The sequence below is a fragment of the Saccopteryx leptura genome, chromosome 1 (genome assembly GCF_036850995.1).
Source record: "Saccopteryx leptura isolate mSacLep1 chromosome 1, mSacLep1_pri_phased_curated, whole genome shotgun sequence".
NCBI classification, from domain to species: domain Eukaryota; kingdom Metazoa; phylum Chordata; class Mammalia; order Chiroptera; family Emballonuridae; genus Saccopteryx; species Saccopteryx leptura.
In genome coordinates, this window is record NC_089503.1 from 108,192,096 (window position 1) to 108,217,229 (window position 25,134).

At 40.5% G+C, this 25,134-nt stretch overlaps 1 protein-coding gene across 2 annotated transcripts in view; it reads left to right on the forward strand.

Moving 5' to 3' along the window:
- ZFR (zinc finger RNA binding protein) overlaps positions 1-23,526 on the forward strand; it is an 87,074-nt gene extending 63,548 nt beyond the window's left edge. For both annotated transcript variants that reach the window (XM_066373778.1, XM_066373787.1), the window contains 3 exons: positions 17,913-18,024; positions 18,130-18,227; positions 22,027-23,526. In XM_066373778.1, coding sequence (XP_066229875.1) covers positions 17,913-18,024; positions 18,130-18,227; positions 22,027-22,206 — 390 coding nt within the window. In that variant the 3' untranslated portion in view covers positions 22,207-23,526. The remainder of the gene's footprint in view (positions 1-17,912; positions 18,025-18,129; positions 18,228-22,026) is intronic.
- The last annotated feature ends 1,608 nt before the right edge of the window (positions 23,527-25,134 follow it).

The window sequence follows — 25,134 nt, forward strand, 5'->3', positions numbered from 1 at the left end:
GGGGAACATTTGGCAATGTCTAGAGACATTTTTGTTTTGTCAGAACTAGTCATTAGGGCCCTGACTTGTTGGCTCAGTGATAGAGCATTAGCCCGGTGTGTGGAAGTTTCGGTTCGATTCCCAGCCAAAGCACACAGGAGAAGCGCACATCTGCTTCTCCATCCTTTCCCCTCTTCTCTCTATCCTCTTTCCCTCCATAGCCAAGGCTCCATTGGAGCAAAGTTGGCCCAGGTGCTGAGGATGGCTCCATTGCCTCAGATGCTAGAATGGCTCCAATTGCAAAGGAGCAACACCCCAAATGGGCAGAACATCGTCCCCTGATAGGCTTGCTGGGTGGATCCTGGTTGGGCACATGCAGGAGTCTGTCTCTCTGCCTTCCCGCTTTTCACTTCAGGAAAAAAAAAAAAAAAAACACAACAAAAACAAAAACCCTGGTCACTAGGCCCTGGCTGGGTAGCTCAGTTGTTTAGAGCATTCTCCCAATACACTAAGGTTGCAAGTTCAGTCCCCAGTCAGGACACATACAAGAAACAACCTATGAATGCATAGATAAGTGAACAACAAATATATGTGTATCTCTCTCTCTCTCTCTCTCTCTCTCATTTCTTTTCTCTCTCTCTCTAAAACCAATAAGTAAATAAAACATTTTTTAAAAAACGACATCAGTAGCACTGAGGTTGAGAAACCCTGTCATAAACCAAAATTCCTCTTTCATGGGCCTATTTCTAGGGTTGTCTTTTATTCCTCAGTTCATTTTCTTCTCTCCTACTAAAACTCTCAATTATTGAAGCATTATAATGTGTTTTAAAGATTTTATTTACTGATTTTAGAGAGGTGTGAGGGGGGATGAGAAGTATCAATTCATTGATTGCTTCTCACATCATAGTGTGTTTTAAAGTGCATCTTCATCACATTCCTTCCTCTCCATTATAAGTACCATTTTGCACAGAAGAATTTTTTTGGCTCCTATATTTGTTTTCCAAATGAGCTTGGTGCCGTTTTGTTCATTTTCTCTAAAGTTCTTTTGATGTTTTCTAAATAGGACTGCATTGAATTAATAGATTAATTTAAGGAACATCCTCACTTTTATCAGATACTAACTTCTTAGCCAAAGATGTCAGATGTTCTACTTACTGAAATTAATTTAATGTACCTATTTAGATTTGAATAGGATCTGTGCATGTTGTTTGTTTTTAGTGTTTTTTTTTCTACCTAATAATTTATCTCAATTTTTTTCTCACATTGTATTTCTGGTTATTATTATTTTTCTTTTTAATTTTTTTATTTCTTTTTTTTAGTTTAGTGAGAGGAGGGGAGACAGAGAGACAGACTCCTGCATGCACCCCAACCAAGATCCACCCAGCAAGCCCACTAGGGTGCAATGCTCTGCCCATCTGGGGTGTTGCTCCATTGCTCAGCAACCAAGCTCTTCTTAGGGCCTGAGGCTGAGGCCACAAAGCCATCCTCAGCACCCTGGACCAACTCACTCCATTCATGCCATGGCTGCAGGAGGGGGAGAGAGAAAGAGAAGCGAAAAGAAGAGGCGGGGCGGGGGGGGGGGAGAAGGAGATGAGAGCTTCTCGTGTGTGCCCTGATCGTGAATTGAACCCAGGACATCCACACACCAGGCTGACGCTCTACCACTGAGTCAACCAGCCAGAGCCTCTGGTTATTGTTTATGTGTGTAAAAGCTTTTAGCTTTGGGTCCTAGCCAGGTTGCTTAATTGTTTAGCATTGTCCTGATACATTTAAGGTTGTGGGTTCGATCCTCAGGGAACATGCAAGAACCCACCGATGAGATATTTCTTTTTCTATGTCTCTAAAAATGATTAATTGAAAAAATAAAGTTTTTAGCTTTGAATATTAATTTTGTAATCCACCAGCTAACAGCATTCCTTTATTTGTAATATTTTTTTTCCTGTGATTCTCTTGGATTTTCTAGTCTTAGAATCATATCTAAAAATGATATTTTGCTTTCTTCCCAATATTTTCCCTTCTTTTTTAATTTGATTGATACTTCTACAACAAATATAAAAAAAAAAGAAATAATATTTTCAGGCCCTGGCCTGGTAGCTCAGGTGGTTAGAGTGTAGTCCCAAATATGCCAGGGTTGCGAGTTCCATCCCTGCTCAGAGCACATAAAGAAACAACCAATGAAAGCATAATTAAATGGAACAAATTGGTGATTTTCTCTTTCTCTTTCCTTTCCTGCCTCTCTAAATAAGAAAAGAAGTACTTTTCTATGCATGTTCTGTTTCTAATTGTATTGAAAATGCTTCAATACATAGTCTTTTATATGAGATAATTACTTTATCATATTGCAAGTATCAGTCTTTTCCTAGTTTGCTAAGTAATTTTTTTTTTCTGAAGTGAAAAGCAAGGGGGCAGAGAAACAGACTCCCGCATGCACCAAACTGGGATCCACCCGGCATGCCCACCAGGGGGTGATGCTCTGCCCACCTGGGCCATTGCTCCATTGCAACGGGAGCTATTCTAGTGTCTGAGGCAGAGGCCATGGAGCCATCCTCAGCACCCGGGTCAACTTGCTCCAGTGAAGCCTTTGGCTGCAGGAGGGTAAGAGAGAGAGAGAGAGAAAGGAGAGGGGGAAGGGTGGAGAAGCAGATGGGCACTTCTCCTATGTGCTCTGGCCAGGAATCAAACCCGGGACTTCCACACGCCTGGTCGATGCTGTACTGCTGAGCCAACCAGCCAGGGTCTTGCTAAGTAATTTTGAGTCAGGAATGGAAATTGAACTTCATCAGATAAATTTTCAAGGTTTATTGACAGAAACGTAGTTTTTTCTCCTTTAATCTGATAATATACAGTGGGTGTTCTCATATTTAGCTACATTTGCGTTCCAGAGTTGAATCTCATATACTATATGACAGTCTTAATGGAATCTTAGTTCTGTTTGCCGATAGTCTATTTAGGAATATGACAGCAGCAGAATAATTGTTTGTAGTTTTATGTTTATCCTCTTAGATTGTGAAAAAGTAATTAACTATAAAAACAATTTGGAAGCTTCGCTCTTTCTCCAAACTAGTTTATAAATTTCATGCTACACCATCAGTTCCCACTATCCTTTTTTTTTTTTTTTTTTGTATTTTTTCTCTGAAGCTGGAAACAGGGAGAGACAGTCAGACAGACTCCTGCATGCGCCTGACCAGGATCCACCCAGCACGCCCACCAGAGGCGATGCTCTGCCCCTCCAGGGCGTTGCTCTGCCACGACCAGAGCCACTCTAGCGCCTGGGGCAGAGGCCAAGGAGCCATCCCCAGCGCCTGGGCCATCTTTGCTCCAATGGAGCCTTGGCTGCGGGAGGGGAAGAGAGAGACAGAGAGGAAGGAGGGGGGGTGGAGAAGTAAATGGGTGCTTCTCCTATGTGCCCTGGCCGGGAATCGAACCCGGGTCCCCCGCACGCCAGGCCGACGCTCTACCACTGAGCCAACCGGCCAGGGCCAGTTCCCACTATCCTTTTAAAGGATAATGGTTTGGCCTTGGCCAGTGGCTCAGTGGATACAACTTCTGCCTGGTGTATAAATATCCTGAGTTCAATTCCTAGTCAGGGAACACAGGAGAAGTGATCTTCGGCTTCTCTTCCCCACCCTTTCCCCCTTCTCTCCCTCTTTTCCTCCCACAGCCAGTGGATCAATTGGTTTGAGCATGGCCTCCTGGCACTGAGAATTGCTTAGTTGGAGCACATCAGCCTTGGGTGCTAAAAATAGCTTGGTACCTGAGCATTGGCCCATGAAGGGGTTGCTAATTAGGGCACATGCAGGAGTCTGCCTCTCTTATCCCCCCTCATCTCACCTGCCTAAAGTAAAGAAGAGAGGGAAAGGGAGGGGAGGAGGGGGCGGGGAGGGGAAGGGAGAAGTGGGAAAGGAAGGGAAGGGAGAAAAGAAAGAAGTGGTTTTTAAAATTTCTTTAATTGTGATAAACCCAGGTTTTAAGTACTGGCCAGTTAGCTCACTTAGAGCATTGTTCCAAAACACCAAGGTTGCAGGTTCTATCCTTGGTTAGGATACATAACAGGAAGAAACCAATGAAATGAATGCATAACTAACTGAAACAACAAATGAATGTCTCTTTCTCCTTCTCACTATCCCCCTCCCTCCCTCCTACTCCCTTTTCTTCTTTCCTCCCTTCTTCTCCCTTCCTCCTTCCCTCCCTCCCTCCTTTCCTCCTCCTCTCCTCTCCCCTTCTTTCCTTCCTTCCTTCCTTCCTTCCTTCCTTCCTTCCCTCCCTCCCTCCCTCCCTCCTTCCTTCCCTCCCTCCTCCCTCCTTCCCTCCCTCCCTCCCTCCCTCCCTCCATCCTTCCCTCCCTCTCTTCCTTCCTCTCTCTTCCCCCTCCACCCTTCTACCTGTCCCTCCCTCCCTCTCTCCCTCTCTAAAAATCAATCGATAAAAAAATAATCCAATTTTCTCCCTCCTGGGTTTAATTTTGGTAACTTACATTTTTCTAGAAAAGTCAACCATTTCAGCCAGTTAACTTGGACTTTTATAAAATAAGAGTTTTGCTGACTTCGGGTTTTGAAAATATTTTGCAGCATATTTATTACTTTTTCTGCATTTAATTTTTTTCTTGTTTGACTGATTAGCCAGTAATCACAACTGCCATATGGGAGCAAAATGACAAATAGATATTTCAGTATTTATTTGTGACCAAAAAATTTAATAGAGCTTAAATATAAAAAAGTATAAGCATTATAACTTCAAATGTTTAAAATCTTATAAACATGGGCATCATACATCATCATTCTACTTTCCGCTTTCTTCATCTTCAGTCCCCTCATTTCAAGTGCCCTTGAGAATTTTTCTGTTGTAGTAAGTCCAAGCTTCAGTACTTCAAAGAATGGTCTCAGGCCACTCCTTCTGGGGCACTTAAGAAATCTGGCCCTGCTCTGCCCTATACCCTTTTTATCCTCTTTATCAGACAGCCATCAACTTCATAGGGCACTCTCTTCTTTGAAGGTGGGGAGCTGTAAGAAGTGAGTGGGAAAGAGGGTGCACAGATGAAAGGAAGTGTGGGGGCGTGCACCATGGCAGGGTAGTGATGGTGGAGTCAGGAAGGGCAAGTAGAGCTCCTGGCTGGACTTTGAAATCATGTACATATAACAAAGTACACCAGTATTTGAGTAGTTGCAAACAACAAACTGTCAGTTTTTTGACATTTAAAAATTATCCTTGCTATTGTATTTTTTTTTAGGCAGTGTGTTACCTTTTTTCTTCCTCTCCCCAGAGAAGCATCTCTAGAGTTTATCTGCCAGATCTACCATTTCCTCTAATAATTCATTAATTTCTGATTTTCATTTACTTTGGCCAGACCTATCATTTTCTTCTTTAATAATTCATCAATTTCTGGTTTGTTTTTTCCTTGGGTTTATTGTTATTGCTCTTTTACAAACTTCTTGAGTGGGATCCTTATTTCATTCATTTCCTACACTATTAATTATGGAGATTTTATAAAGTTGAACACACATTTTTGGTCATATATATACACACATTATTTTCTATGTTTTATGAAATGTGGTTTTTTCTTTTGTTTTTTACAGAGAGAGAGTCAGAGACAGGGATAGACAGGGACAGACAGACAGGAACTGAGAGTTGAGAAGCATCAATCATCAGTTTTTTGTTGCACATCATGACACCCCAGTTGTTCATTGATTGCTCTCCCATATGTGCCTTGACCACGGGCCTTCAGCAGACCGAGTAACCCCTTGCTCGAGCCAGCAACCCTGGGTCCAAGCTGGTGAGCATTTGTTTTTTTAGCTCAAGCCAGATAAGCCCGCGCTCAAGCCGGCGACCTTGGGGTCTCGAACCTGGGTCCTCAGCATCCCAGTCTGACGCTTCATGCACTGCGCCACCGCCTGGTCAGGCTGAAATGTGTTTTGATATTGTCTCTAAGCCAAGAGTAGTTTTGAGGGAATTTTTTAATTCTACATGTTGAAGGATGGCGGCCTTAAAGACTTCTAGTTTTTATATAGCATTGTAATCTAGCAGATGTATTCTGCCATATGCAATTTTTAAAATTTAAACTTTTCTTTGTGGTCCAATAATATGTGGGTTTTATAAATTGGGCACTTAGAACATGTTCTCTCAACAAGGTACTGTATAGTGTATAAATATATACCATATACCTCTTAATTCGACTTCCTCAGTAATTTTGTTTGTACTGTACCTTCCGTATTCTTTTCTTACATGTGTGTGTGTGAGAGAGAGGGGGGGGGATAGAGAGGGATAGGGACAGACAGGAAGGGAGAGAGATGAGAAGCATCAATTCTTCATTGTGGCACCTTAGTTGCTCATTGATTGCTTTTTCATATGTGCCTTGACGGGTGGGAGGGGGGCCTACAGCAGACTGAGTGACCCTTTGCTCAAGCCAACGACCTCGGGGTTTTGAACCTGGATCCTCCGCATCCCAGTCCGTTGCTCTATCCACTATGCCACCACCTGGTCCGGCAAAATTTTTTTTTTTTTAATTTTTTTTTTTTTCCCTGAAGTTAGAAACGGGGAGGCAGTCAGACTCCTGTATGCGCCCGACCAGGATCCACCCAGCATGCCCACCAAGGGGCGATACTCTGCCCATCTCGGGGCGTTGCTCTGCCACAATCACAGCCATTCCTGCGCCTGAGGCAGAGGCCACAGAGCCATCCTCAGCGCCCGGGCAAACTTTGCCCCAATGGAGCCCCAGCTGCAAGAGGGGAAGAGAGAGGCAGAGAGGAAGGAGAGGGGGAGGAGTGGAGAAGCAGATGGGTGCTTCTCCTGTGTGCCCTAGCCGGGAATCGAACCCAGGACTCCCGCATGCCAGGCCGATGCTCTACCACCGAGCCAACCGGCCAGGGCCAATGTTTGTTTGTTTTTTAAGTGCAGAAATAGCTATATTTACATTCTGTAGTCTTATTTCTATGATTGTTTAATATCTATGTTTAAATGGTTCGATGCTAACCACTAGTGTTTTTTTTAACTAGGGTTTCTCCTTTTTATTTCTTGATTAATTACATTTTATTATGTCTGATCAGTATGATTCTCTATTTTAGGGACACCAGTTAGCCTTATATTGGATTGCCTTTGTCCTACATATCTATTTTCTTCTCAGTGATTGTTTTAATCTTTGTTTTCTTTCCTCTTGTGTTTCCTGTGGTAGTCTCTTTGGTAGTAACTTGATTTTAAGCTATGTCCAAATGTCTGTGCTATTTATAATCATTTATTAGTTCTGTAATAATGTGATTTTGCAATTCAGTTTTATTAGCTCTATAATCTTTTCATCTCAATTTGTAGCTCTTAATTTTATTAGCCTTTTGTATTCAACAACTTCTTTTATTCAGAACATTAGCACATTATATCTTTATTCTCTTACATTAAAATTCTTCAGAGTGAATTTTTTTAATTGACATTTTTTATATCAGTGTTTGGGTCACAGCAAAATATAAGAGTTCCCTCATACTCTGCCACATACAGCTCCCCCCATCAATATTTTGCAACAGAGCAGTACATTTGTTGCAAGTAATGAGGCTATATTAACACATTATCACCCAGGGTCCATGTAGAATAGATTTTTCATGCTATGTTTTATTCAAAAAAAGATGCCATGCCTGGTTTGTTTTGTTTTTTTTTTTTCATCATCTTAGTGCCTAGCATCATCAGGTCCATTACAAAATTAGCTTTTTGTCCTGAGATATCCAAACAAGAATTGCTTTGAATCTAAGCACACCTTTTTAAATACTTCTCATTTGCTTCATTTGCAAGCTCTGCTTTGAGGGTTGCATGTGGAAAAGAGGAGTGTTTGGTTGCATCCAGCCTTGTTACAGACATGAGTTGTGCTTTAAACTATGTCTTTATCAAATGTGCTCTCATTCTATATGAAGTGGCTTCCATTGGCACTCCTTTAGGCTTCAGGTTTCAAACCCAGGATGGGCTTCTGGAACCTTTGCCTATGCAGAATCTGCTGTATTTGTTTTCTGAGCCTCTTCACCATCTTAAAAACAACTTCTATTTCCCTGAACCAAAGGGGGTTGGAGGGATATGAACTCACATTGGGAAACTTGTATTGAGAGTTCACAGCCATCTTCCATGTATCACGTTTTCCTAACTTACTCCTTTGGAAGATAGTACTTTTTTTTTTTTTTAAGTGAGAGGAGGGAAGGCAGAGAGACAGAATTCCATGTGCCCCAACTGGGAATCACCCAGCAAGCCCGCCCCTAAGGTGGGGTCCTTGCTCTACCCATCTGTTGCCATTGTCTGGCAACCAAGCTATCCCCAGAGTCCTTCTCAGCCCCAGGCCAACTCACTCAAACTAATGGAGATGTAACTGTGGGGGGGGGAGCAGATGGTCGCTTCTGCTGTGTTCCCTGACCAGCAGTCAAACCCAGGACTGTGCTCTGTCACTGAGCCAAGCAGCCAGGGCCGTTACCTTATTTTTTCTTTTATCTACTTGTTAGTCAGATGTCTATTATAAGAGATAATCACATGTGGATAATTTTTCTACTCTTTCTTGTCTCACTTCCACAAGATTTCTTTAGGATGGTGAATTCTATTACTTTACTTTCCTCTAATAAAACAGAAAGTGGTCAGAGGGATTTACATTTAGGAAAATTCTTCTCTTGGGACTACCTGCAACATGACTTGTTATACCTTTTCGAGGTGGAATGGACTTGGTGAAATTTTTTTGGATTTCTTTACTCAATTGCCATCACCACTATCCACATCTTCTCTAGAAAGCCAATGTAGGAGCTACGTGGAAAGTTGGCCAAGCCTCTCAATTTCTTGGAAATATTCTTTCACTGGCCTTAGGAACTTCGTTTTTACAATTTTATTTTACCATTCAGGTTACTTAAAAAGTAACAGTGGCCTGACCAGGCGGTGGCACAGTGGATAGAGTGTCAGACTGGGATGCCGAGGACCCAGGTTCAAGACCTCGAGGTCACCAGCTTGAGCATGGGCTCATCTGGTTTGAGCAAAAAGCTCACCAGCTTGGACCCAAGGTCACTGGCTCAAGCAAGGGGTTACTCGGTCTGCTGAAGGCTCACAGTCAAGGAACATATGAGAAAGCAATCAATGAACAACTAAGGTGTTGCAACAAAAAACTAATGATTGATGCTTCTCATCTCTCCATTCCTGTCTGTCTGTCCCTGTCTATCCCTCTCTTTGACTCTCTGTCTGTCTCTGTAAAAAAAATAAAATAAAATAAGATATAAAAAATAAAAAAAGTAACAGTGCCTGCTTTTAGGTTCTTGTTTTCCCACTGTGATAAGTACTAAAAATGGTACTCTGCCCTGGCCGGATACTTCCATTGGTTAGAGCATAGTCTGGAAGCACAGAGATCGCTGGTTTCATCCCCAGTCAGGGTACATACAGGAACAGATTGATGCTCCTGTCCGTCACCCCCCTCTCTCCCTAAGTAAATAAATAAAATTTTAAAGAACAGTAGTCTGCCTTCACATTAGTTCTTTTGTCCTGAATTTTGTGGTAATGAAGTTAAGAAAATATATACATAGTAGACTTCTATTGTAAGGTTGATCTGACATCAGAATTGCGAGGTGGTATTTCAACCTCCCTTTAGAACAGTACACCTGCCTGACCAGGCGGTGGCGCAGTGGATAGAGCATCGGACTGGGATGCAGAAGGACCCAGGTTCAAGACCCCAAAGTCGCCAGCTTGAGCACAGGCTCATCTGGTTTGAGCAAAAGCTCACCAGCTTGGAGCCAAGGTCGCTGGCTCAAGCAAGGGGTTACTCGGTCTGCTCAAGGCCCGCGGTCAAGGCACATATGAGAAAGCAATCAATGAACACCTAAGGTGTCACAACGAAAAACTAATGATTAATGCTTCTCATCTCTTTGTCCCTGTCTGTCCCTCTCTCTGACTCTCTCTCTGTCCCTTTAAAAGAATAAATAAATAAATATATATTATATATTTTTTATTTATATATATATAGATATAAAACAGTACATCTGCTGTAATTTGCAAAAGGCGGGTAGTTAATATTTTAATTTTTATTGTGTAGTTCTAAAAGCATATATTAGGGTGAAATATATTTTACCAAAGAAATCACAGCATGGATGAAGTCCAAAATGTGAATGAAGGTAGACAGAAAGATCACACATATGATTGCATTTGTGCAAAATACCTGGAATAGACAAATCCATAGAGATGGAATACAGATTGGTAGCTGGCATAGGCTTGAGGAAAGAGGGACTGGGGAGACACTGCTCAATAGGTCAGGAGCTTTGAAATGTTTTTAACTTGATAGAGGTGGTGGTTGTAAAACATAGTGAATGTACTAAATGCCACTTAAGTATTCACTTTAACATAGTTAATTTGGCCCTGGCTGGATAACATCATCCTAATATGCCAATGTTGTAGGTTTGTTCCCCAGTCAGAGCACTTATGAGAATCAACCAGTGAATGCATAAATAAGTAGGACAACAAACCCATGCTTCTCTCTCCCTCCCCTTTTCTTTCTTCTCTTCTTCTCTTCTTTTCTCTCTAAAATCAGTTTTTTTAAAAAGGCATGGACTTTATTTATAAAGAAATTTCTTAAGTAATTAATTTTATGTCACATGTGTTTTTCTTTTATTTTTTTAAAAGAATGAGCTATCAAGTGTGAAAGAACAGTTCCCAAAGAAGGGGCTGAGAGAAATATCATAGTTATACTTTCTGATCAAATAGCAGTTGAAATACGTGATTTTAACGTTTCTTTCCATATATTTTGTTTTTCAAGAGTATTTTATATAGATGCAAATAATTTAGATTTTAGTGATGGTGGCATATATAGTAAGAGAGTTCCTCCTCTCTTGCTTGAAGAGTTTTTAAATGAGAACATACTGACATCTCAGGACAAACAACCAGTATTCTTTTAGCTTGCAAAAGAACAAGCAAATTATACTTGGGCTGTATCATCTCATTCACTTTAGCTTAAAAATAATAACTCAGCACTTAGCCACCACTTAACTAAAACCATCTGCTTAAGTACCCACACACTCCCAAATCACCAATAGCTGTGAGTAAACTTTTTTTTAACAATTGTTGAGTACAAAGTAAGATGCTGTTCTGCAGATAGCAATTTTTTTGTTTTCGTTTAAGTATAACAGCCCTGTTGTAAATCTTTGGTACTGACATAGCTGGTATGTGCCTTTGAGCTTGCCAGTTAGTTGTATACTAAAAAAGGTTTTACAGTTTATACTCCTACCAGATGAAAATAACTGTGTCACTACAATCTTACAGGTTTTTGTTGGGGCGGGGGGTGGTTGTTTTTATGGCTCTTGACCTCTACCAGAGCTAGAAAAGGATATTTTTTGAAATAGTGTTATAGTTAAAAACAAAACAAACAGGATTTGAGTCAGACAGACCTGGGTTGAAATTCTAATCTTTTTACCTTGTAATTGTGTGACTTTATACAAGCTATTTTAAGCCTCTGTTTTCTTTTTTTCTCTTTAACATTGTGGTATAATAGCATCTAGTTCTAAAAATTAAATCATGCATTTAAAGTACTTATCATAACCATTTGATAGGCATTACTGTCATTAATACTACTAGAGATAGAAAGGAAAAATATGCTTCATGACTTTTTTACAACAAATATGTCAGTCATTGATTTTAAATCTAATTTGATTCTTCATTGTTGTTATCCTTTTTACTTTTTTTTTTTTTTTTTTTTTACATAGACAGAGAGTCAGAGAGAGGGATAGACAGACAGGAACGGATAGAGATGAGAAGCATCAATCATTAGTTTTTCATTGCGCGTTGCAACACCTTAGTTGTTCATTGATTGCTTTCTCATATGTGCCTTGACCGTGAGCCTTCAGCAGACCGAGTAACCCCTTGTTGGTGCCAGAGACCTTGGTTTCAAGCTGGTGGGCTTTTGCTCAAACCAGATGAGCCCGTGCTCAAGCTGGCGACCTCAGGGTCTTGAACCTGGGTCCTCTGCATCCCAGTCCAACGCTCTTTCCACTGCGCTACCACCTGGTCAGGCCCTTTTATTTTTGAATGCATATATTTCAGATTTTATAAACCACGTGTACTCTACGTTTGTTGCTTTTTTAACTATAGATATCTTGGAGAATAACCACGTTCTGTAGAAAATTAATATTTAAAAATATTTTTAGTGCCTGACCAGGCAGTTGCACAGTGGATAGAGTGTCGGACTGGGATGCGGAGGACCCAGGTTCGAGACCCGGAGGTTGCTAGCTTGAGCACGGCGGGCTCATCTGGTTTGAGCAAGGCTCACCAGCTTGAGCCCAAGGTTACTGGCTTGTGCAAGGGGTCACTTGCTCTGCTGTAGCCCCCCGGTTAAGGCACATATGAGAAAGCAATCAATGAACAACTAAGGTGCCACAATGAAAAACTGATGCTTCTCATCTCTCTCCGTTCCTGTCTGTCTGTCCCTATCTATCCCTCTCTCTGACTCTCTCTCTGTCTCTGTTAATATATATATATATTTTGGGTTTTTTTAGTGAAAGGGGGGGATAGAGACACAGACAGGAAGGGAAAGGGATGAAAAGCATCAACTCATAGTTGTGGCACTTTAGTTGCTCATTGATTGCTTCTCATGCATGCCTTGATATGGGGCAGGGGGCTCAAGCCAAGCCAGCGACCATGGGTCGTGTCTATTATCCCACGCTCAAACCAGCAACCCTGCACTCAAGCTGGTGAGCTAGTGTTGAAGCCGACAACCTCGGGGTTTGGAACCTGGATCTTCAGGGTCTCAGGTCAACATGCTATCCACTATGCCACCACCTGATCAGGCAGAAAATTAATATATTATAATGCATACTTTGCAGCAAGTGGTCTGAGAAGTTCAGATAGTTGACTTAGTTTCATTGTGTGTACTAATATATTCGCTTCCTGTTTTCTATAAGTAATTTCATTTCTCTTGGTTCTTAATTAGTTTCTAGGTACCTGTATAGGCAAGTATAAATCACAAATTCTCACTTCTTAAGGATAGTCAATAAAGAGATTTTTGAAAAAGCTTTGAATTACTTGAAGCACATTCTTGCCTGACCAGGTAGTGGCACAGTAGATAGAGAGTCGTCCTGGGACACTGGGGGACCCAGGTTCGAAACCCCGAGATCGCAGGCCTGGTCAAGGCACATACGGGAAGGCAATCAGTGTACAACTTAAGGTGCTGCAACTATGAGTTGATGCTTCTCGTCCCTTTACCTTCCTGTCTGTCTCTCTGTCTCACTAAAAAAAAGAAACACCGCCCTGGCCATTTGGCTCAGTGGTAGAGCGTTGGCCTGGCATGCAGGAGTCCTGGGTTCGATTCCCGGCCAGGGCACAGAGGAGAAGCACCCATCTGCTTCTCCACCCCTCCCCCTCTCCTTCCGCTCTGTCTCTCTCTTTCCCTCCCGCAGCTGGGGCTCCATTGGGACAAAGTTTGCCCGGGCGCTGAGGATGGCTCTGTGGCCTCTGCCTCAGAGGCTAGAATGGCTCTGGTCGCAGCAGAGCAACACCCCAGATGGGCAGAGCATCGCCCCCTGGTGAGCGTGCCGGGTGGATCCTGGTCGGGCACATGCGGAAATCTGTCTGACTGCCTCCCTGTTTCTGGCTTTGGAAAAATACCCAAAACAAACAAAAAAAACACCTTTTTTATTTTGACATAGAGGTTATAGGTGATTGTTTAATACTTTTAACATTTTTTAAAGGTACATAGCAGAAGTTTGAGGTATTTATGGAAAGTTCCATATTTTATTACTTCAGTATTGTATTTTAAGCACATCATCAGTAATTTGTTTATTAAACTTGGTCTCTTATCAGCAGGATTATTTTCACATTTTTTCCAAAAGTATTGTTTCACAAATATTTATTAAGGTGTTTGTTTGTGTTAAGTGAGAGTAAAGGAGATAGACTCCCACATGCACCTAGACCTACATTCACCTGGCAACCCCCTCTGGGGCTGATACTTTCTCTGCCCATCTGGGGCCATGCTCCCAACTGAGCTATTTAGCACCTGAGGCTGATGCTCAGACCAATGGAGCCACTGGCTACAAGAGGGGAAGAGAGAGAGAAGGGGACAAGGCAGGGAAAAGAAGCAGATGGTCGTCACCTCTCATGTGCCCTGACCCTGAATGGAACCTGGGTTGTCTGCACGCCAGACTGACATTCTATCCACTAAGCCAGTGGTCAGCAAACTCATTAGTCAACAGAGCCAAATATCAACAGTACGATTGAATTTTTTTTTGAGAGCCAAATTTTTTAAACTTAAACTATATAGGTAGGTATATTCCTTATCGAGGTAGTGCCCGCATGTGGTATTTTGTGGAAGAGCCACGTGTGGCTCACAAGCCACAGTTTGCCAACCACTGCTAAGCCAACCAGCCAGAACCGCCTTAAGTAATATATGCTGACCATTTATGGTAGGCAGAGGGGTTCCAGATATGATATTGATCTTACCCTTCAGGATTTCAGTCTGTTGGGCATCTTAAGATATCATTTGATTTGTTTGGCAAGGAGAGGTATTATACATTCATAGAATTGTTTGGAGAACTGAAACGAATTCCTTAAAATACTAAATCTTTATCATGAAAACCCTTTTAAAATGTCTTGAACATCTTCTGTGTTCTTAAACTGGATGAACTGAACTGTCTTGATTTCTTTTTCTTTTTTTTTTTACTTGTGATTTACATTGATCATTTTGAACATTTTAATTTTTTTTAATCTGTCATGCCTTTAGCTCTTTTTTTTTTTACTGCTATTAATATGTACTGTCTCTTTAATTTCCCATCTCTCTTATAACTTACTCCTAATTTTTTTGGGACTGTTGTCTTTACATGTTTAGACATTTTAGAATTCCTATTTAAAAGACCCTGAGTACTGTAATGGCTTGGGGGGGGGGTAAATAGCTTGACTTAGTTTTGTGGGGTTTTTTGTGTTTGGGGGTTTTTGGGGCTTTTTTTTTAACTCTGATTAATTCTATGAGCTTTTTAAGCAGGCAACTACCAAAGGATTTTCAGTTTCAGTATTATTTTAGGGACTTCATTGTATTTCTAGTCTATTAACTTGCTTTGAATTGTTATTGGAGGTCTTATTTAAATTTTATTTATTTTTTTAATTCATTTTAGAGAGGAGAGGGAGAGACAGAGAGAGAGAGGAGAGACAGAGAGAGAGAAGGGGGGGGAGGAGCTGAAAGCATCAACTCCCATATGTGCCTTGACCAGGCAAGCCTAGGGTTTCGAACCGGCGACCTCAGCATTTCCAGGTCGACGCTTTATCCACTGCGCCACCACAGGTCAGGCCCTTATTTAAATTTTAAGTGAACCTTACATCTTATGCTAAGTAAAGTAAGTCAGACACAAAAAGTACATTATATACATGGTTTCGTTTCTGTGAAATATACAGAATGGGAAAATCTACAGAAATAGAAAGTGATTTAGTCAGTGGCAGGTCTGGAGAAAAGGAAGAATGGAGAAAGAGTACTAATGGGTATGGAGTTTTTTGGGGGGGTGACAAATGTGTTCTGGAATTAGAGAGTGGTTATGGTTGAAACGTTGTAAGTATACTAAAAACCACTGGCTTTTTATTTTTCTAAGTGAGAATCGGGGAGGCAGAGAGACAGACTCCCACATGCACCCCAACCAGGGTGCAACGGGCAAGCCCCCCCCCCCCCACTATGGGGCAATGCTTTACCCATCTGGGGCCATTGCTCTGTTATTCAGCAACCAAGCTATTTTATCACCTGAGATGAGGGCATGGAGCTATCCTCAGAGCCATGGCTGCAGGAGGGACAGAGAGAAAAAGGAGAGGGGGAGGAGTGGAGAAGCAGATGGTCGCTTCTTCTGTGTGCCCTGACTGGGAATTGAATCCAAAACATCCATACATCAGGCCGACGCTCTTCTGCTGAGCCAACTTGCCAGAGCCAAAAAACACTGACGTACAAACTTTAAAAGAGTGAATGTTATGAGACTTACCTCAGTTTTTAAATCTAAATGAAAGCAAATGTTCTAATAGGCACTTCCTGGATTGACTGCTTCCTGAATCTATACTTTTACTTTTATCTTTTATTCAGTGGTTTAGATTTTTAAGTCTCAAGTGCATGGAAAGCATAATTTGTATTTTCCTTGGGGATAATAAAAGTTCAGTTGTACATTAAATAAACATTTAGATAACAGTACATTGTTTTTTTGTTGTTGTTGGGTTTTTTTGTATTTTTCTGAAGCTGGAAACGGGGAGAGACCATCAGACAGACTCCCGCATGCGCCCGACCGGGATCCACCTGGCATGCCCACCAGGGGCGTTGCTCTGCCCCTCCGGGGCATCGCTCTGCCGCGACCAGAGCCACTCTAGCGCCTGGGGCAGAGGCCAAAGAGCCATCCCCAGCGCCCGGGCCATCTTTGCTCCAATGGAGCCTTGACTGCGGGAGGGGAATAGAGAGACAGAGAGGAAGGGGGGGGTGGAGAAGCAAATGGGCGCTTCTCCTGTGTGCCCTGGCCGGGAATCGAACCCGGTCCCCCGCATGCCAGGCCGACACTCTACCGCTGAGCCAACCGGCCAGGACCAGTACATTGTTTTTAAAGAAAAAAATTCTTCTCTACTTTGAAGATTTGCCTCCTATAACTCCTTAGTATCATCATTCTGTAGGTATTAAAGAACAAATGTATGTGAGCCCTAAATAACTAAAGAATTTTTAAGATTGTTCTATTTTAATAGGAAAGAATAGCAATAACTTAATAAAAAAAACAAAAAACTATATTTTTCTTCATTAAGAATAAATTATAAAATCTCAAGTACATTTTATATTGCCTTATGAATTTTGTTTTTAATTGCTGGGGTTTTTTGTTTGTTTGTTTGTTTGTTTGTTTTATTTTTCCGAAGCTAGAAACAGGGAGGCAGTCAGACAGACTCCCGCATGCGCCCGACCGGGATCCACCTGGCACACCCACCAGGGGGCGATGCTCTGCCCATCTGGGGCGTCGCTCTGTTGTGACCAGAGCCACTCTAGCGCCCAAGGTAGAGGCCACGGAGCCATCCCCAGCACCCGGGCAAACTTTGCTCCCATGGAGCCCCAGCTGCAGGAAGGGAAGAGAGAGACAGAGAGGAAGGAGAGGGGGAGGGGTGGAAAAGTAGATGGGCGCTTCCCCTGTGTGCCCTGGCCGGTAATCGAACCGGGACTTCCGCACGCCAGGCCGACACTCTACCACTGAGCCAACTGGCCAGGGCCTTTAATTGCTGTTTTATTATTTTAACTTTGTTTTTGTATTACATGCACTTTCTATTTTCTGTTTTTTGGGTTTGTTCTGTGTAACCTTTTCAGTCTTTAAAATACTAATGTTCTGATTTGACTTTGGGTGATGGGCACATAATACAATCGGGGGCCATTGTGATGGGGCCCCAATCAGATGCTATATAGAAACCTGTCCACTTTTTTTTTTTTTTTTGTATTTTTCTAAAACTAGAAATGGGGAGAGACAGTCAGACAGACTCCCGCATGCGCCCAACCAGGATCCACCCGGCACGCCCACCAGGGGGCAACGATCTGCCCACCAGGGATCGATGCTGTGCCCCTCCGGGGCGTCACTCTGCCGCGACCAGAGCCACTTTAGCACCTGAGGCAGAGGCCAAGGAGCCATCCCCAGCGCCCGGGCCATCTTTGCTTCAATGGAGCCTCGGCTGCAGGAGGGGAAGAGAGAGACAGAGAAGAAGGAGAGGGGGAGGGGTAGAGAAGTAGATGGGCACTTCTCCTGTGTGCCCTGGCCGGGAATAGAACCCGGGACTTCTGCACGCCAGGCCGATGCTCTACCACTGAGCCAACCGGCCAGGGCCTGTCCACTTTTATTGATCAGTATCACCCCATTGAATTTAATTTTCTAAATAAAAAAAATTTTTTTTTTTTTTTAAATTTTTATTAAGTAGTTTGTCATTCTGGTGTTGTTGGGTCTGTATAAGCTCTTAAACACATTTTTTTATGTTTTTCTTTTTAGGCTATGGAGTTACTAGTAGAGAAAGCGATCAGTAGTGCTTCTAGTCCTCAGAGCCCTGGAGATGCACTGAGAAGAGTTTTTGAGTGCATTTCTTCAGGGATTATTCTTAAAGGTAATTTTTACTTCATTTTTAATGTTTGTGTGTGATAATTGAATAAGGACTCTTTTTTCTTTTACAAAGAAGCTAATTTTTTTTCTCATATGGTGATTATTATAGGTAGTCCTGGACTTCTGGATCCTTGTGAGAAGGATCCCTTTGATACTTTGGCAACAATGACTGACCAGCAACGTGAGGACATCACATCCAGTGCACAGGTAAAAGTATGTTCCTAATCCCAAAGTTTTGTTGAGTCACTGCCTTTAAGGTTTTGTTTTTTTATACTCATCCTTTAGATGAAATTCTGTATAGTATTCATTCTTCTGCTTCTTTAATAAGTAAGTCCTTAAAGTGGACTACAATTTAAACTAGATTTTATTAATATAATCATAAATTTTATTATTTTAATTATATGTGTGTGATTAAGTGTATTATATTAATATAAAAATAAAATAAAGTGTTATTTAATATGAGTATTAGGTTATATATCAAGATTAGTAGAGAAATTGTATTTCTGGTTGTACAAAAGTGATGTGTTATCTGGTTTATGGGAATTATTATAATTTAACCTCTTCTACCTTTGGAAAGGCTGTGTAATATAGTAATTAAAAGTACGGGCTCTGGAGTCAGACTCCCTGGGTTTGAATACCAGCTTTGTCATCTCATCTGTAAAATAGGGATAAAAGCAGTATCTGTCTCAAGCAGAATTGTTGGGAGGATTAATATTTGTAACTAATATGTGTGTTATATGCTGTTGAGTCAACGCTGATTCCTCATGACCGTATGAATGAGTGACATCCACAATGTCCTGTCCTTAGCAGCCTTGCTCAGCTTCTGTGGACTCATGCCTGTGAATTCTTTCATAGGATCAATCCATCTCTTATTTGGTCTTTCTCTTTTCTTGCTACCTTCTAATGTGCCCAAAGAAAGACAACTTCAGTTGTCATTTTTTGCCTCCAGCAGTGTTTCAGGCTTAATTTGTTCTAGAGCCCACTTATTTGTCTTTCTGATGGTCCAAGGTATTTATAGATCTCTTCTCCAACACTGTATGTACAATGAAACAATGAATCACTTTTTTTTTTTTTTTTTTTTTCTGAAGCTGGAAACAGGGAGGCAGTCAGACAGACTCCCGCATGCGCCCGACTGGGATCCACCCGGCACGCCCACCAAGGGGCGATGCTCTGTCGCGACCAGAGCCACTCTAGCGCCTGGGGCAGAGGCCAAGGAGCCATCCCCAGCGCCTGGGCCATCTCTTGCTCCAGTGGAGCCTCTGCTGCGGGAGGGGAAGAGAGAGACAGAGAGGAAGGAGAGGGGAAGGGGTGGAGAAGCAGATGGGTGCCTCTCCTGTGTGCCCTGGCCGGGAATCAAACCCAGGACTTCCGCACGCCAGGCCAATGCTCCACCACTGAGCCAACTGGCCAGGGCCTGAATCACCTTTTTTCCTGACCCTGCACTGTCCTGCTCTATGTCAGCTATTATTAGTATTATTATTATCCTTTCAATCTTATTAGAAGAAAAATTTTGGAAAAGGAAAAAATACATGAACCTAATGAATAAATGAAAACATTGTTCGAAATGTGCTGGCTAGATGATAGCTCAGTTGGTTAGAGCATCATCCCGAAGCACAGAAGTTGTCAATTTGATCCCCAGTCAGAGCACATATAGGAGCAGCTCGATGTTCCTGTCTCTCTCTTACTAAAATTAATAAAACAAAAATGGCTTATAACTTTTCCTTTTTTTGATTCCAGAAATGTACTAAATGTACTCTCTCGGCCAAAGAAAATACAGGGTTAAAAATAGTCTACACAGCAACCATTTTTGAATAACAGTTTTGACTCCTACGTCTATACCCAAGAGAACTCAAAACAAGTCCACACAAAAACTTGTATATGAATGTACATCACATTATGTATAATTGCCAAAAGGTGGATATATCCCAAATGTTCATCAGTTGATGAATGGTTGGATAAACAAATATGATATTTTCACACACTAGACTATTACAGCCATTGAAAGAAATGTATTAGCTTGGCCTGTGGTGATGCAGTAGATAGAGTGCCGACCTGGAACGCTGAGTTCACTCATTGGAAACCTTGGACTTGCCCAGTCAAAGCACATACAACAAGCAACCAGTGAACAGCTGGAATGAAGCAATTACTTCTCATCACCCCCCCTATAAAATCAATGAATTAAATCTTTAAAAAGGGGGGGGAGTTATTAATACATACTAGAGTATGGATGGACCTTGAAAACCTCATGCTGAGTGATAGGAGCCAGACACAAAAAGCCATATGAATCCCTTTATGTAAAATGTCCATAGTAGGCACATCTATAGAGACAAAAAAGTAGATTAGTGATTGACAGGGCAGATGGATCTTATGTTACCTATAGCTCAAAGAATAGGCTAAGAAATAAAATCTTTAAAAAAAAAAAAAAAAAGGCGTGACCTGTGGTTGCACAGTGGACAATGTGTTGAGGTCACCAGTTTTAAACTGAGGGCTTGCCTGGTCAAGGCGCTTTTGGGAGTTGATGCTTCCCACTCTCCTGCCTTCTCTCTCTCTCTCTCTCTCTCTCTCTCTCTCTCTCTCTCTTCTCTCTGAAATGAATAAATAAAATATTTTTTTAATTTAAAAAGGCTAATTAATTATACTGGAGTTTATAACCATGTAGTTAAAGTTGCCATTTAACCAAGAAACTATAAAATCTCTGTAAATTAGTTTAAGGGATATATTTTCCCAGAAATTTGAGGAATAGATTAAATTATGTCTCAGAAGTCCCTCTAGTTTCAAGATTTTATGGAATCTTGTGGCATTGTTGCCTAACAAATTTCTGTGTATGCATAGTCATTTAGTGAAAATCTTTTTTTAGTTCATGAAGTGACAAGTTGAAGAAGTGCGATTCTCTCTGTAAATCTGGGGATGTATATATATGTGTGTGTGCATGTGCCACTGGTGCTGAGCCTGCACACATGGACATCCACAGTGGGAAGACGTGACTGTGTGACCCAAAGAGGGCTTCACTCAATGAATGAGACACTCTTCTTTTGATGTATATTGTTTCAGGTATTTTTGTGACAGAGACAGAGAGGGACAGACAGTGAAAGACAGAGAGAGGGACAGACAGGAAGGGAGAGAGATGAGAAGCATCAGTTCTTCTTTGCGGCACCTTAGTTCATTGATTGCTTTCTCATATGTGCCGTAACCAGGAGGCTACAGCAGACCGAGTGACCCCTTGCTCAAGCCAGCAACCTAGGGCTCAAGCTGGTGAGCCTTGCTCAAACCAGATGAGCCTACGCTCACTCCTGCAACCTCTAGGTTTCAAACCTGGGTCCTCTCCATCCTGGTCTGTCGCTCTATTCACTGAGCCACTGCCTGGTCAGGCTCAGGGGTTTTGTTTTTTTGTTTTTGTTTTGTTTTTTTAATGAACATAATGCTAAATTGTTTAAAGATTTTTTTTTTAACTTACATTTTAAAAAATCAAATTAGCCTGACCAGACGGTGGTGCAGTGGATAGAACGTCGGACTGGGATGCAGAGGACCCAGGTTTCGAGACCCCAAGGTCGCCAGCTTGAGTGCGGGCTTATCTGGTTTGAGTTAAAGCCCACCAGCTTGAACCCAAGGTCTTGGGTTTCTCGGTTTACTCGGTCTGCTGAAGGCCTGCGGTCAAGGCACATAGGAGAAAGCAATCAATGAACAACTAAGGTGTTGCAACGCGCAATGAAAAACTAATGATTGATGCTTCTCATCTCTGTCCGTCCCTGTCTATCCCTCTCTCTGACTCACTCTCTGTCTCTGTAAAAAAAAAAAAAAAAAAAAAAAAAAAATCAAATTAACATGCACACAGAAAAGCCTGAAAATAAAAACCACACAACATATGGAGTATTTCAGTTATAAAACTAATATTGTTAAAGGTATTTGTTTTGTTAAGAATAGGCTTTTTTACATAAAGGGCATAAACAATAAGGATTATTATTTTGTTTTTTTAAAATTAACTACCTTCTGACTCTTTTTGTTACAGTTTGCATTGAGACTCCTTGCATTCCGCCAGATCCACAAAGTTCTAGGCATGGATCCATTACCCCAAATGAGCCAGCGTTTCAACATCCACAACAACAGGAAACGAAGAAGGGATAGCGATGGAGTTGATGGATTTGAAGCTGAGGGGAAAAAAGACAAAAAAGATTATGATAACTTTTAAAAAGTTTCTGTAAATCTGCAGTGTTAAAAACAATAGGTGCCCATTTATTGGCCGTTCTTTTATTCATAATATCGTCTACTTCAAAAAATTTATCAAGAATTTCATTGGAGAACCCAAGTTTTTCTGTGAAATTAAAATATTCATGTATAGTGTTAGGTATTATATGAGTGGAAAGACACCCTCCAGAAATTGTGCTCCACCTAGGGGCAAAACAATGGGTCAGATTTTTTCCCCCGTGATTTTGTTTTTATTTACTGGTTTCCCTAGTTCCCCTATTTTTGTGTCTTTTATTAACCAGTCTTATTAAACCTTTACTGTATTTAATGCAGTTTTGTGCTTCAGTTGCTATGTATTTCAAGGTTTTTATTTAGAGGTTTTGTTTGTTTTTTGACACTAGTTATTTGTATTATAGATGATATCTTTTACTCCTTAATATTTTACAGCAGTACATTTTTTTTTGTAATGTGAGACTGCAGAATTCTTTTCTTTTGTTATTCTGTGTGTGATGGATTATAACACAAGTTATCCTGCCATTGAAGTGCTCAGAACTGAATATTTCTGCAGGCCTTGTGGCATTTGTCTCCCTAGTATGATATATAAAGGCTAGTAATTAAGCCAGATTTCTGTTAATCTAATCAGGTTTGCTGTTAGTTGTGCAGTAGCAATATAAAAACTAATATATATTATATGGTCTTGCAACAGTTTTAAAGCCTCTGCATAATTAATAAAAATGCATGACATTTTTGTTTTTAATAGACTTTTAAAATTATAATTTTAGGTTTGACACGTAGATCTTTGTACAGTTGACTTTTTGACATAGCAAGGCCAAAAATAACTTTCTGAATATTTTTTTCTTCTGCATAAGTGGAAAGGGTGTTTTTCATACTATAAATGGGCTAACCAATATTTTGAAGAGAACTTTATCATTGTGCAACTAACAACGGTAACTAGCCCTTAATTATGATGACAGTTCCTTATTGGTGTGTGTGAGATTACTCTAGCAACTATTATAGTATAATACAGTTGAATGATTTCTTCCCCTGCCCCAATTCCCTATCACCCAGATAATTTACAGTTCTATTAACAGTGAGGTTGATAAAGTATTACTGATAAAAATTAAGATTATCTAAGGGAAAAAAACAGAAAATTATTTGGTGTGGCCATCTTACATGCTTATGTGTCCTACAAAAAGCTAAATATTCTAGCAGTGGTGTAATGTAAAGTTACATCTTACTGTTGATGTGTGTATGCTTTGATACACAGATGTCATTTTGTTGTCACAGCACTACAGTGAAATACACAAATAAAAACTTAAATTCATATAGTGACTTAAATGTATTATATGTTAGAATTGATATCATAAACTACTTTTGCTTTGAAATGACTCATGCTTTATTTAGTAAAACCATGTTCAAACGTATTGGGTACTTACATCTTGTTATTCCTGACAAATGTTTGTTGCCTAAGCACATGATTTCCAAAATTTTTTATAATTTTCAATACTGGATTCATTTTCTTTCTTGAGTTAGAATTTGCACCTGAACTCTTAGAGGTCCAGGAGACTTTGGGAGATAATTCTTCCAAAATTGTTAACATACTATCTATGTAACTTGGGCAAACCTTTTCCTTTTTATATTTTAATATTTCTGAGTCTCATTTTATTCTTTTAATTATTCTAGACACCCAGTAAAATTTTGGAATTTTGTTTTTAACAGTTCTCTTAATAGAGAAGAAAAGAACTGAAATTTAATCACACACTAATGACAGACACCATGCTTGGTCTTTTTACATATTTTTCTGTTTAAAATATTCTGAGGCCCTGGCCTGGTAGCTCAGTTGGTGAGAGCGTCGTCCCGACATGCTGAGGTTGCAGGTTTGATGCCTAGTCAGCACACATAGAGGAGTCAAGCAATGAATGCATAAATAGTGGGACAGCGGATTAATGTTCTTTGTCTCTGTCTCTTCCTCTCTAAAAATCAATAAAATTTAAAAATTTCTAAAAAAAAAAAACTCAATAAATAAGATGCTATGTTCCTTAGTTTTCAGATGAGGCAATTGAAGTCCAGAATAGCTACTTAAAGATCATACTCAGTTTAAGTTACACAGAGTTGAAATTGAGAGGTTTCAACATTCATGCTCAGCACTTGGCCCTACTGCTCTCATTATCTTGCAATTATTTTTTAGAAATATTATGTTATGTGTTTCAAGAACTTGCATTTGGTTTAGGTGTCTTGATCCATATATACAGTTAACACCATTTAAATTATTTACTAAAATAATTGTTTCAGTATTTCTGTTTTTTTTGTTGTGACAATTTTTAAAGAAAACTAAGCCCTCCAGTCAAAAGCAGCATTAACACCCTGCTGATATATTCCTGAATTGTTGTAACAACTAATTTACTTGTCTGTTATTCTCTGCATCTCAGGCTGATTTCCCTGTTATTAGTGTATACTTATGTTACAGTAATTTAATAATACCAAATAGAATAAATTGATGTCTCACCCACCCCCAATTACATAATGTATTGCAAATTAGAATTCTGTCTTCACTCCTACTGTTTTTCTATTTTTTTGAATAAGCTTGAATTAAAAGTTCAAAATTACATTAACAGCCTAGCAAAACATACCTGATTTTTTTAAGTCAACAGTATTGTAAATCATTTTTCTGCTTATTGACAAAAAGCAGATTTCTGTTTTTCATAGTCATGCTTTGTTCTTTATAAATTTAAGTTATAAATGGTTCATTTAATAGAAACACCATTTTTATACTGAATTTAATAGAGCTAATTTTTTTATACATTCCCAAGAAAGGGAAAACTTCATAGTACCGTAGAAAGATAATGTTCATAGAGTGGTCTCAGATATCACTCACTGTTTATGAGAGTTCTCTGGAGAACATTTTAAAAATTAAGATTTCTAAATCCTAATT